Source organism: Castanea sativa, chromosome 5, assembly GCF_040712315.1.
Source record: "Castanea sativa cultivar Marrone di Chiusa Pesio chromosome 5, ASM4071231v1".
Lineage (NCBI taxonomy): Eukaryota > Viridiplantae > Streptophyta > Magnoliopsida > Fagales > Fagaceae > Castanea > Castanea sativa.
The window spans coordinates 42,458,873-42,473,196 of NC_134017.1; the positions used below are offsets into that span (position 1 = coordinate 42,458,873).

Here is a 14,324-nt window from a genome sequence, read left to right on the forward strand (position 1 = left end):
GTGGTTTTTTAGGTGAGAACCACATGATTTTGAGTTTGGGGACCCGTACTTCTATTTTTGTAAGGTACACTTTAAGTTCATAGAAAATATTTTGTAAAAAGTTTTCTTCATGGTTCATCTATAATACTCATTAAGTAGTACTATATCTGAGAATTAGTTATACTAAATATGAATTATTATGATTGATATAATTCAGTATACGGATATATTGTTTGTGAATTATTATTGTGGGGTACATGAATTTCAGTAAGGTAATTGCGCCATGTGTCATGCCCATGGCCGAGAAGGACTATTATCCTGCCGAGCAGAGACGGACCTATGTTAGGGCCGAGGGGGGCCATGCCCCCCCCCCCCCCTCCCAAATTGAAAAAAATATAGCACTATATACAAAAATTTCCCCTAAAAAATATATTTTTGGCCCCTTCCTTCAAAATCTTTACATTTTAACCCATGAAAACTAAAAAGAAAACTACAACATCCTTTTGCCCATTGCATAGTGATCCAAAATATATGAAGTCCGTGGGAACTATGATTAAATGTGTGCAGTGGATAGTAATGCTTGTTTGTAGGTTTATTTTTATGAATTATTAACTATTTTTAGACAAAATTTTATTAACATTAATGTTGTCGTAGCTTGTGGGGTATGTTTGTTTGGTTTATATTTTGGACTAAATTTTGAAACGATAGAGCTATATAATATGGAAATAACGAACTTTTACTTAAATTGTTGATGGTGAGAAAATTATCTATAATATTTGATTATTTTAATGAGAAAAACTTACAAATAATTTGAAGCTAATAATGCAGCATTGCCTCTAGTGTTGATGTTCCAATTTGTGAAAATTTTCAAACAAAATTCCAAAAAATGACCACCGATAAAATTAGTATTCAGTCCAAATTGTGAAAATACGTGATGAAATTCAACAAAGCTTGAGTAGATGTTAGTTTTGATTCTTATAAACTTTTTTGGGTTTATACTTTGCCCCCCCCCCTCCCCAACTTTGTATTCTGGTTTCGTCCTCGCTGCCGAGGAGGCCACGCCCTCGGACTGTAAGGTCACGTTAGTAGCACATCATTAAAGGAGGTTGTACTGTACAGAAAGAGTTTCAGGGAAGGGGCTAGCACTGACATGATTGAAAGGTTGGTGGCTGCTACCACATTTAATGCATCTCATCAAACTTCATGGCTACATTTACGTGGAGAAGATCCCTGGACAGTGCTGCCTTGACTTTCGCAACTCACAAGGAGATTGAGAAGGTGTCTGATAGGACAGACATTTAAGTAGTGGCCTGGATGGTCAACAAGTGGAGGGCCAAGATCATCTAAAGGGAGCTATATAATGTAAGGAACCCTCCAGGCACAAGGGGATCGGGAGAGAGAGAGAAAAATACTGCAGCATCAGGAACAGGACTTATAACCAAAATCAAAAGAAGCATATGTATAAAATTTAGTCTCCTCGGACTGCGCTGAGGACGATTTACTTCATGCAAAACAATCGTATTCTTCTTTTCTTTTTCATTTGCGCTCACTATAGTTATCTTTTGATTCATTAAAACCTAGTTTTCCAATCCACTCTCTACAAATTCATTGTATTGGGCTCTTGGGGCCTAACTTCTTTTCCCTTTAGGCTTGGGAACCAAATCAAGTCCATACAATTATGATTGATACAACTCAATATATGAATATATTGTTTGAATAAACTCACAAATATTTCTTTTTTTCTTTTTACTAACTTAACTTCATTATATATTAGATATTACTAGTGTGTAATTCCGTGCATATGCATGGGTTCATTTCAAAAAATCACAATTATATTGTTCAAATTATACATTTTATTAGAAGAGGTTCAAATTATACATGGTATTAGTTTACACATTTTTTAGACCATACATTTCTATATGATTTATAATTAATTAGATTTAGACTCTTCAATTTTTGCACCCAATAATTCACTTGCCATAAAAATTAAAAAATTGGGTGGATACATGACGCATAATTGGACTCCAATTAAAATCTAATTTAGAATTTAATTGGATTTGGACTCTCTGAGTCAATAATTCACTTGGCACAAAAAGTAAAAATTAGATGGGATATGAGGCGCAAAATTGAAAATTCAGTTGAAATCTAATTAGATTTTCTCTGAGTTTTGACTATTAATATATATATATATGTATATTGTGTATTATAATTAATTATTTATGTATTTTACTGGTTTTTTATTTTTAAATTGTTGATAAAGCAACTAAACTTGAATATGATACTGATAGGGGAATAATATAGCCCATCTCCAAGTCGTCCATAAAGGTCGTCCATAGCCCACCTACTACCATAAACACCCTCAGAAACTTACCTACAAGTGCATCGTCCAGGGAAGAAGAGCTCAAGACGAGGTACGCACCATCAGAGTGATGCACTCGTCCAGAGTGTCAACATCCTCGTCTTGAGCAAATTCACCCGTTAGACGAAGCAGCCCCCACGTGTGAAACAAAGCACGCCCAACTGAGGAACTCAAGGACGAGGGTGTCACACTTAGGAAAATCTCCAAATGAGATATGATAATCCCTTATCCCACGCGTAACCGCCAGGTATCCGTTGTGAAACAAAAGCATAACTTCCAGACGGTTATGCAAGTTACGTTTGATTTCTATCTCTCCTTGAAGCCAGGAGAAGTTCCAATTTTGGTAACCGCCTATGATAACACTATATAAAGGCTGTTTCAGACAAACCCAAGGTATGTTCAGTTTTTACTCCAAAAAAGTTGGAACTCAAATAACTTAGAGGAAAAAACTAACTTTGCCATCGGAGGACTTTTGGCCGGCAGCCCCGGTCGCCTTTGATACGCTTTTCTTTCTTTTTCAGGCCGTAGAAAGATCCAGTAGTCCTTTCCAGTCCGAAGCATCCAGCCTACTGATTTTCTTCGCATCATCAGATACCATCTTCCAATCAATTTTTTTTTCTTTCAAATATAGATCCTAAAAAATAATTATATAAATTTCCAAGACCCTTGTGTCTCAATAACATTGCCTAGAAAAACCTAAATGTATATCCTCCCTCCAAATTTATTGTGAGAAAAAAAGAGCTATACAAATTCCTTCATCTATACTTATATATTTCTAAAAGTTGAAGCGTAGTATTTATTATTGTTATGCTCCAATTGAGCCACATCATTGCCATGTCACAAATCTTTTTTTTTTTTGGGTTTCAACTACACATATTTTTTTTAATCAATCCTCTTTTCTCTCTCTCAACTCATCAACTTCCTATTCTCACCAAAAAAAAAAAAAAAACCATCATCTTCCCAAGAAACAAATTGCTAATGTTTCTCCTATTAATGACTTTCCCATTAAATCCCAATTGCCTTAAATTCAACAATCAATCCCCCACCCTCTCTCTCTCTCTCTCTCTCTCTCTCTCTCTCTCATTTAGGTTTCTCTATAATCTTGATATTCTATTTGTTTTAATGCTTTGTGATAAGCTTTTTACAAGTTCTAGAAGTTCTTGAATTGATTAGAATGGAGAAAGTTAATAATATGAAGATTGATAACTATTGTCAAGATAACTGCACTAGTTTTTTAATGTCAGTAAAGCAATTTGAATAACATAGCTTAGAGAACCAAGACTATTAAACATAGAAATACTACCATAAAAGTTGTCCTTTAGTTAGGAAATAAATGATAAATTCCTGTTAGGTTGTCTGTGTACTGGTATTACTAATCAAATTCTCTTACATTATTTCACTTTTTGATCACCAAAATTTTATTTACTTTCACATAAGTCACACTTTTTAGCAAGTGTTCCTTTAATATATATATATATATATATATATATATATAGTCATCTTGTTGGGTGATTTCCTCAACAATTCTACAATCAACAATTTATAATTTTATTTACTCAACAATTTTATTTACTCTTGCAGTATAATTTATAGTTTATTGCATTGTTTGTTGACACATGATAATATATAATTCAAGATCTTTTCCTACTATTTTCTTGGCTGATTTGTTAAAATTTAGAAATTGTGTTTGGCTTCATATCTTGTTAGGTCCTTATTTCATGATCATTGGTTTATATGTTGTGAGTTGGGCTAAAATTGAAGACTTGGGAGAGATCAAACAAGATACAGTTGTAGGACTACTACATGAATCTTTTAGAGAATAAGAGTATTAACTGCATAAATTTCTCATTAGCTTAACATAATGAAGTGATTCCATGGAATAAAAAAACAAATATGGACATGTATAAACAATTATATCATGAATATGTTTGCTTTCCTCTACCTCTTTTATGTTTATTATTGATTGACTACACATTTAGCTTTTCCTCAAAAAAAAAAAAAAAAAAACTACAAATTTAGTTTTTCAAAAATTTTAAATTGTGTGTAAAGGAAAAATAGAAATCAATATATGTTTTGGGGATTTTTATTTTTTATTTTTTTGTAATAGTTGATTCTCATCTATGAGTTTAGTGACTATCAAAATATAAATTGTTATAACTTTGTTTAATAGTTCTTATGCGAAAAAAATGAAAACAAAGTTTGGATAAATTGCTCATTAACTTCTCCAAAAATGCAAAATAATGTTAGATTTCATATGAAATCATCAAGATTCATTTTCATGTTCTAATAAAAATTATACATTCTCCTTTTTTTATTGTGTTGCATTTTGGTGCATATCTCATTATATTATAATGTATTAACAAATATTTTGTCATATATAATAATTAAAAATAAACAGCAACATGTTCTCTTGGCAAAAAAAAAATCAAGAGATAGACTTCTTTAGTTATTGAATATTTATTATATATTATAGTGTAATCACATATTTGTGAGATGGGTTTGAGACTAGTATTTATAAGTCTCAACCACTAATATAATTTTTTACTTGACATAAAAGAATATTATGTCTCTCATCAAACAAAAAAAGAAAGAAAGAATATTATGTCAAATTTTTTCGTGCATCGTACTGGTCTACGACTAGTTTTAATAAAAATTGGTGTACCATCATAAAAAAACTAATACATAGAAATAATGCAAGTGCCTCATTAAACACATGAAAATAAATTCCTATAATTTTTATGAATAAAAAATAATACTAAAATTAATTAAACAAATCATTATTATAAAACACTTTATAATGGCGTCAAATTAAGAATTAATAATTTTAAAAGAACTAAATTTTAGATTACATTATCGATTTGAACTTTTTTATACATATGTTTCTTTTGTTCACTCTTTCGACTTATGGATCTCAAACATGCTGTTCTACTTTTAATCTTTACTATCCCCCATTAAAACAAAAAGCTACTTAAAACAAAAAGAAAAAAAAGAAGAAGAAGCAAAGTAGAGAAAAAGAAAAGAAAGAGAGACGTAAGACTATATAAGTGGAAAAAGAAGTCTGACTCTCAATTATTTATTTATTTATTTTTCCACTCAAAAACTAGTAAAATTTCCTATTGTTGAATTATTTATTTATTTTTCCACTAAAAAAACCCCTTACTTGGTAAAAGCCTTGTAACTTAGTTAATGTTTTCAACAAAAAATATTTAGGGTTGAAATTTCTTCTCTCTAACTATTAAATTATTAAAAATAAAATAAAAAGCCTCTTAATCATATGAACTGACTATGGACACATCAATGGTTCAATATAATCAATACAGTTACTTTATAAAACATCTTTAGTTGTTTTAGGTTCTATCAATTCCTATGATCTCTTATTGTACTTAATAAAAAATGGACTGATTTCAGTTAATTCAACTGGTAAAATTTTCTATCATTGAATTTGTGATAATCTAGGGTTTGAATTCTATCTGCACTAAAATTGATTGATGTCTTGACCTAATGTTGAAAAATATTTATCATAGAATGGATGCTATATATAGCTAGTAGATTCAAATTTTATCATATCTATAAAAAATAAATAAAAATATCACGGAATATAATTTTTTAATAACAACCAATAGTTGCAAGTCAAATTGGAATGCAAGCAAGACAAAACATAATTTTTGTGGGGATTGACAATATATAAAAGTATATATTTGAGCTGTATCGTAACAAGTCAATCTTGCATGTGAATTCGACGTTGGAACCCAGTGGTGGGATGCTGGAATTTGGTTTATAATTGAGCAAATAATCGAGCGAGTCAAGTCAACAGAGTCATGTTATGCCAAACCAGTTGCTTCTCAAGAACTCCTTTCTACAAGTCAACACAGCCATGTTATGCAAAACAAGTTGCTTCTCAAGAACTCCTTTCGACTCACTCTGTTATTAGATTGTTCACACAAGTCCCTTGAACCCAAGTAGCTATTAGAATAATGGTTTCATTTTTTTTTAATAGCTTAATCTTTTGGGTTAAGAGGTAAATTTTTCCTGGTACCCAATGAATCCCAAAAACTTAAAACACAATTTAACAATAACAAGTTAGGGATCAGTACGTTAAACTGAATTGACGTGCACAAGGATTACCTAAGAAAAAGAAGATAGCAAAACAATCAGAGAGACTTCATTGAAGAAACAAAGTTCATCAGCTACTAGCTGCAACACAAAATTGAAAATTCAACAAGGAAACAAACTTTTAAGGCCTGAAAGGTTGAAACACCTCCAGAAACACAAAGTAAAATACAAAACGAAAATTTTTTAAGACCATAATTTGAACTTGCCGATCATGGGGGAATGGACGAAGTTGCCTCAGGTAATCGCTTGCTAATCTTTGTTATTATCAATTTTCTGGGGTCTCTGGTATCATGGCAAAAGAGGATCATCATCATTAAGACGGTGGAAACAAGCATGGGAATTGGACCAAAAAACCATACCAGAAAATTTAGAGCAAAATAGAGTGCTCTAAGCCCAAGTAGCCAGAATTCACCAGCCCTTTTAACTTCCTTGACCACATCTTCAACATTATCATGGTCCTTGAATGGGTTGCTCATCAGATAGCTTGAAAAAGTAAGATGCTTTACTGATTGAACAAAGCATGAAAAGGCCAGGAGGAAGCAGGTTAGGAGGCTTATGCATTTGATGCTAATGGTGAACTGACTTGTATCTCCATAGATGAAGTCGGTTTGGAATTGGAATAAGTTTTTCGAAGAGTATGCAGTCCAAGCTCCAATGAGAGTGCAAAGAGTTAAAGAGATTATTGCTAACTGAGTTGCTGCAGCTATGTTTGATCCAGTAACGCTTATAGCTACAGAAACATCGCTTGTAGTTGTAGTACTCTGCAAGTCCAAGTAAAAGGTAAGAAACTCTGCCTAATCAAATATGATTAGCAAAGAAAGGTAGAAGAAGAGAGTGATACTAGCCTTCATAATATTTTCAACCCATACTTTTTTCTTTTGGTTCTCAAAACCCAATTCTGTTGTCTTGGGATGATTATGATACATGTAGAGGTGGAAGAGATTGTAAGCGAACATAATCAACAAGCTACCTGAAACCAATACCAAATCAAAGTACTGCTTTTGGAAAGCCATGATGTTCTTCCCCTCTCAGCTCAGTACTAGTGACACCGAAGAAGTTTAAGCCATGATGTTCTTGAATTTCTTTTTATAACTTCTTAGCAAAGAAGATTCCATGAAATTTCGGATTTTGCTTGAGGAGCCATTGATTTTTAATACAGTTGTAAAGAAAACAATGGAAATTTTTATTTTTATTTCAAGTGAAAGTAGTTGAGAGACATAGCTTATTGATATATACAAATATTAATATTTAATGCAGACACTCCAAGGAGGGTTTCTCAAATGCTATTCTAAGTCCAAATATTCTGTTTCACTTTTTCTGCTCTTCTATATATTTCATAAATAAAAACATGCCATATGTCCATCTATTTTATTAAATGCTAAATTTATGCATTTTATTATTTCAATTACCTAAAATAAATAAAAAATAAAAACCTATCATATTCCCATTGCCCCACCACCATCTTTGCCGGCAGCCAAGAGATAAGAGATAAGTTCAATCTCTTCTAAAGAATTACACATAAATATAGTAATGTGTCAGAGTAATTCTTTTATCACTGTTCTATTTTGAATCCTTTTACTTCCTCCTTGGCCTATAACAATATGAACCAGTACCTTGGGTTTGAAACAGTCCTATTATGATCTCCATGGCTCACATGCGAAGATCAGGTAATCTCCACGAACTATTAATTGCAACCATCTACAATAACCTTGACCCAAATTGGTGCAACCAAACAACACCATGGGTGGCCACTGTATCAAGGCCATATATTTTTGGTTGGAAAACTTGTTTTGCTCTAGTTGCCATCTGTTAGGTTCTAAATATTTAGGATTAAATGTTTAGTTTCTAAATTTATGTATGTTGGCAAGCCGAGAACAAAATGATGGTTAAATACATGTTTGTATCGCATACAGAACATACGCAGCAGAAAATTAATAGATCTACTTCATTCCCAATTGTTAACATGTACTATGCAAATTTCAAAATTCAAGAACAAGAGAGCGTACCTTGGTGCGGTGAAATTCAAAACAAAGGATCAGAAGTACTCAGGAACACTTTTAATCTTCACTCCAATTCCACTTTACATCCAAGAAGTGTGGTCTCTCAATCAGTTTTCAAAAGGGAGAATAAGAAAGTGTCTCACACTCACATACACACCATTTTACAATGATGTCACACTCTTATACAAAATTTTGTATGTTTCTCCTTTTGTATCTAACTGATTATTTAAGTGGGCTAACTTTTTGGATCTTTCCAATTGGGCTTTAGTGTGTGGCTCGGAGTGGGACCAAAAGGGACCAATAAGACACTAGCTCCAATTTGCTTTGGGTTTTTCTGTCAACTTTTGACAAGTCCAAAGTTATCATTAACTATATTTAATACCACTATATAAATATAGTTGCACTCTATGCCTTATTTATAAATTAGATATCAAGACTTTATTATACATGCAATTCATTCATAAAATATTTGTAGTAATACAAAGTCATGAATGTAGACTGTCACTTTGTAAATTACTACATTTTAATTCTTGAGTACCTGGTTTAATCCTCTATGTTATTCATCATATATTTATGAAATTGGTTAGGCCTAACACTCTAAATAACCAAACCCATTAAACTTATCTCAATGGAATATTTTGTATCTCTGTTAAGAGATTATGAATTCCATCTTGAGAATATATGTTTCATCAACACTAAATGTGGTTGCCCAACATACTGATGTTTTGATCGTGTATTTAGATCTCACTCCTGATATATCAAAGCAACCTACATTTCAACATACCAACTAGAAGTCTTTGCTTCCATGATCAAGACGAATCATCTTAGTTGATATGTTATAGTCTTCGTAGATGAAATGCCCAATTTTATCATTGACTACGAACTATAATTCTGAGTTTACAAAGAACTTGTAATTTATGTCTTCTATGATTTTTCACATAAATCATATACTATGCATCTCATAGACTATATGATAATGTCCAATATTCATGTTACCATTATTTTAGATTATAATAAAACAACTTTATTAATTACAACATTAAGTGAAACATAATGTCATACATAGCATCATACAATAGGATTTAAGGGCATACATCATAACACAAAAACATGTCTAGATTAGGTGTTAGACATTGTACAAGATTGTTCAAGTCAAGATTCAAGAACTGTCAAACTGCAGAAAGAAGAAGTAAGTTTCTGTGAAACTCGACCGATCAAAAGAAAGGTTCGACTAATCGAAAGTCGTATTTTGTAGAATTTAAATTAGGCCCAAAGCCCGCAAAAACGTTTAAGGTTTCACTCCAACATCACTAGGTATAAAAGGAAAATCCTAATTACGTTTTAGAAGTTCTTGGAAATCTTGTGAGTTACTCTTGTGAGATTTGTGAGGTTTCTGTAACCTTCTAACTCTACAAGTTTCTACCCGAACGAGATCTTCAATCAAGAATTGGTGATTGATGGTGATCTGAAACTTTTGAGTGGGATTTCAAAGTCACAAACGTGGGAGTTTGTGTTTAGCAAATTCAGATAGAAGAGTTCGTGGAGTCGGAGCTGCACGTGGTCGTGTTAGTAAGTTCTACAAGAGGTAGCTTTAGATTTTAGGGAGAAAATCTATCGTAAACTTTCATTCTATCACAGTGAATTAGTATACCTAAGGATAGTTAGGTTAAATCCTCCCCAAGTTTTTTTATCTTGAAATTGTTGGTTTTATTGGTTTTTCTAAGTCATCATATTGCTATCTTATTTATTTTTCCGCACTAAGTAATATGGTTGCATGAGTTTAACTTAGATCTGAATAATTAATCTAAGTAATTACTTGGCTAATTAATTAGATTAAACAAATCTAGTTTGTAGGGGTCTAAACAAAATAAACACCATCTTCTTTGTGGGTTTGGGAGGGACGAAAATGGAAGAGTGATGAGTTTTATCGGAGGCGTTAGGCTTAGTGATGGTGGTTGGCTGTGACCACAGTGGCTTTTGATGAAGGTGGTGGTGAGGCAGTGGGAATATAATGGGTTATTTATTTATTTTAGGAAATTGAAATAATAGAAGATATAAATTTAACATTTAATAAAATAGATGGACATGTAGTATGTTTTTATTTGTGGAGTATATAGTGTGTCGAGGGTTCTTTTTACGTTTCTTGTACCTTAGACACGCATCTTGATGTTATTGGTCAACGCTTAATCTAGGCTTTTCTAAGAAGAAAGTTGGGTTTGGCGCTTTGTGAAATGGGCTCCAAACTACCATTCTGCCGCTGTCAGATTGTGCGCAAATGTTAAGTCCAAAGTCCAAGGGAAGACGCTGCAAAATGGGCTTCTCCTCTGTTTCTGCCGCAGAAAGAACTATTCTCCAATTTCTGCCATAGGACTGACTTTTTTGCTATGTGGTAAAACTTTCTACTGTGCAGTAAAACCTTCTGCTGTGCAATAAAGTGTTTGTGGGGTGCGGGGGGTAAGGGCCAGGGTTCAAGTCTCCAGGAGGGAGTTTCACACACATTTACACTTAGATTAGGCTAGAGTAGAATTCTATCTTGTATATATATATATATATATATATATATATATATATATAAAACTTTCTGCTGCACAGTAAAGCTTTTTGTTGTGTAGTAAAACCTTTTACTGTGCAGTAAAGCTTTCTAAACTCTTCTGCAACGTGAATGACTATTCTTCATTTTTTTTTCTTGCAGAAATACTTTTTTACTTCTTGCACATAAACAAATCTAAAACTCAAAGAAAATACCCATCAAGCAAATGTTAGTTTACATGGGTTAGCATATTCTAAAATATAGACATACATATATGCATATATATACTTATACATATTCACATATACATATATAAAATATATTTTGCAGAACATGAGATACAATGTATATGTATATATACTTATGGTAGGATAATGATTAGTTTGTGTCAAAAGTAAAACACGTGATAACAAAGATATAAGAAAGTTCAATAGAAAAATTTTAGTTAGTATAATAGCTAACACAGTTTTAGGGGCGAAAAAGTTTTCCCTTCCGACAAATGAGATTTGTGTTGGGTTGGGGGCCTAAATTGAAACTCGACGATGGGCTCGAAGTGCGGCACAAAGACTATTGGTGAAGATCTGAAGAATTCACTTTATTTTATGCCTTGGGCTTAGGTTGAGACTGACAAGGGTGACCTATAAACAATTCCTACAGCAGATACGTCAGCGTGATTAAAAAGCATACTGCAAGAAATAGCCCAGCAGTAAAATATTTCTGCAGTAAAATATCCTAGCGGTGTACTGTCCTAGTAGTAAAGTAAGACAGAACATAATAAACCTCCAACTGTTAGCTATTTTTTTTTTTTTGATAGGAAGACAAAACTTTTATTCATCATGGGAATGAGATACAATATCCTGAGCACATGCGTGTTCAATAATAATAGGACACTCCTCTAGCCATGCAACGTAGCTTTCTACACTTCTTGCATGTTGAGCCAATAGGTGTGCAGGAATATTTCGCTGCCTTTTGGTATGGGAAAAAGCATAGGTTCTAAAAGCTTGTACAAGATAGGACACCCTAGCTATGATATTTTGCTCTGATGTAGACATTTCACCCACTCCTTTAAGTGCATTGTATATGTTCATAGTGTCTCCCTTGAAAGTTACATCTCAGACCCCCACATCCAAGGCAAATTGGACCCCGACCTCCAATGCTTTGGCTTCAGTCTCCAACGTACCTAAGGGGTGAGCAAGCTTTTGGCTTAAAGCAGCTATCACTTCTCCTTTTGAGTCACGTATGACCACCCCGATCCCGCCTGCTTCTATTTGGAAAAAACTGCGCCATCTATATTGACTTTGTAGCTTCCCGGTTGTGGAGTACACCATTTAATCTCCTTTGTGGATGACGGTCTTGTGGTTTGTGGTGGCTCATTTGCTACTTGAAACTTATCCAAAATCCTTATAGAGCTTCTCACAATGGCTAATCCAGTTTGGCGCACCCCACCATGTCGAACCTCATTTCGGTGTTTCCATATTCCCCAGCATACCATAATAGTACGCTCTACCAAGCTTGGGCATACATTCGAGCACTTCTGTAATTTCCACATCACGTCTATGAATTTCCATGATGGGTCGATCTTAAAGGGAAAAATCAATTTACTGAACGACCATACCTCCTTTGCGCTATCACATAACTAGAAAATATGAACAGCCGACTCCGGAGCTTTCCCACATGACTGGCAAAGATTATCCTTGATGATGTTTCTCTTCCCTAGATTCTCCTTTGTGGCCAGAATGTCTTTGCAAGCTTTCCATGCAAAGTGCTTGATCTTATCTGGCACATGCATACTCCATAGATCTCTCCAAGCTTTTTTCAAGGTAGCAGGATCTAAGCTTTCAGGCGAATTCCCCCTAGTGGACATTTCTTGGGCCAGCCTATAAGCACTTTGCACCGAAAAATTCCTGTTTTTACTTGCTGCCCATATCAAATGATCCCTAGCACCATGTGCACTTAGGGGGATGCTTAAGATTGCATCCACATCCTGAGGGAGGAAACATCGGCGTATCAGGTGCTCCTTCCACTCCATTCTGTCACTATCAATTAGGTCACCGACCCGTGTCACTTGTAGATCAGCCCGCTCAGGTGTGACAACCCTATATGTGCTCGGGTTATGAAGCCACTTGTCCCTCCATACCTGAATCTATTCACCATCACCTACTTGCCATCGTACGCCTCGTTTGACCACTACCTGAGCTGACAATATACTTCTCCAAGCAAAAGATGGTTGGTTACCCAAAGTGGCCTCTAGGAAATTACACCTTGGGAAGTATTTGGCTTTGTAAACTCTACAAAACAGTAAGGATGCGTTCGTCTATAAGCGCCACCCCTGTTTCACCAATAGAGCCATGTTGAACAGTTTTAGGTCCCTAAAACTCATTCCACCTTTTTCTTTTGCCAGACACATCTTCTCCCAACTCATCTATGCTAGCTTCTTCTCCTCTTTCACTTGTCCCGACCAGAATTGTCTCACCATCCTGGTCAACTCGTCACATAGGGTGTTAGGGAGCTTGGAACAGCTCATTGTATATGATGGTACTGCTTGGGCGACCGCCTTTATCAGAATCTCCTTTCCTGCACTCGAAAGTAATTTTTCCTTTCACCCCGCTAGTTTAATGACCTTTGCCCCAAACATCGTCTTAATCGTCTCTCTTACCCCGTTGGCTGTATTGTGACTGAAGAACAAAGAAGTCTTATTCCTGTTTAATTGTTGGCCCGAGGATGCTTCATACACTTGCAATATCTGCTGTATCTCCTCGCATTCCTTTACTGTGACCCTCCCAAATATCAGGCTATCATAATCAAAAAATAAGTGTGAGATTCTAGGCCCTCTTGCTGATGCTGCTACACTTCTTAACTCCTTTCTTTGGACAGCCTTGTGTAGTAGTGCAGATAAACCTTCAGCACAGATAAGGAATAGGTAAGGTGATAGTGAGTCCCTCTGACGCAAACCTCTTGTTGGGATAATTTGACCACAAGGCTTCCCATTGATGTGTATCGTATAAGTAACAGATGAAACACACCTCATGACTAAACGTGTCCAATTCTCATGGAATCCCAACTTGGCCATTATTTGTTGTAGATAGCTCCATTCCACCCGATCATAAGCCTTACTCATATCTAGCTTCAAGACCATCTCCCGATATTTACCCTTCTTCTTCCTGTTGATGTGGTGCATTATCTCATGGGCCACTAACACGTTATCAGTGATGAGGCTTTTCGATACGAAAGCACTTTGATTCTTACACTATATCCTGCAGAACCATCTTCATCCTGTTCGCCACTGCTTTAGATGCAAGCTTGTAGGCCACATTGCACAAACTAATTGGTCGGTAGTTCGTCA

At 34.6% G+C, this 14,324-nt stretch overlaps 1 protein-coding gene across 1 annotated transcript; it reads right to left on the reverse strand.

Annotated features, from left to right (window-relative positions):
- Window positions 1-6,660: 6,660 nt before the first annotated feature.
- On the reverse strand, window positions 6,661-7,464 carry LOC142635225 (uncharacterized). Its single transcript, XM_075809421.1, has 2 exons — window positions 7,321-7,464; window positions 6,661-7,212 (listed from the first exon to the last, which is right to left on the reverse strand). The coding sequence occupies exons 1-2, from the start codon at window positions 7,462-7,464 to the stop codon at window positions 6,661-6,663; spliced, it is 696 nt and encodes a 231-aa protein (XP_075665536.1).
- Between the last annotated feature and the right edge of the window lie 6,860 nt (window positions 7,465-14,324).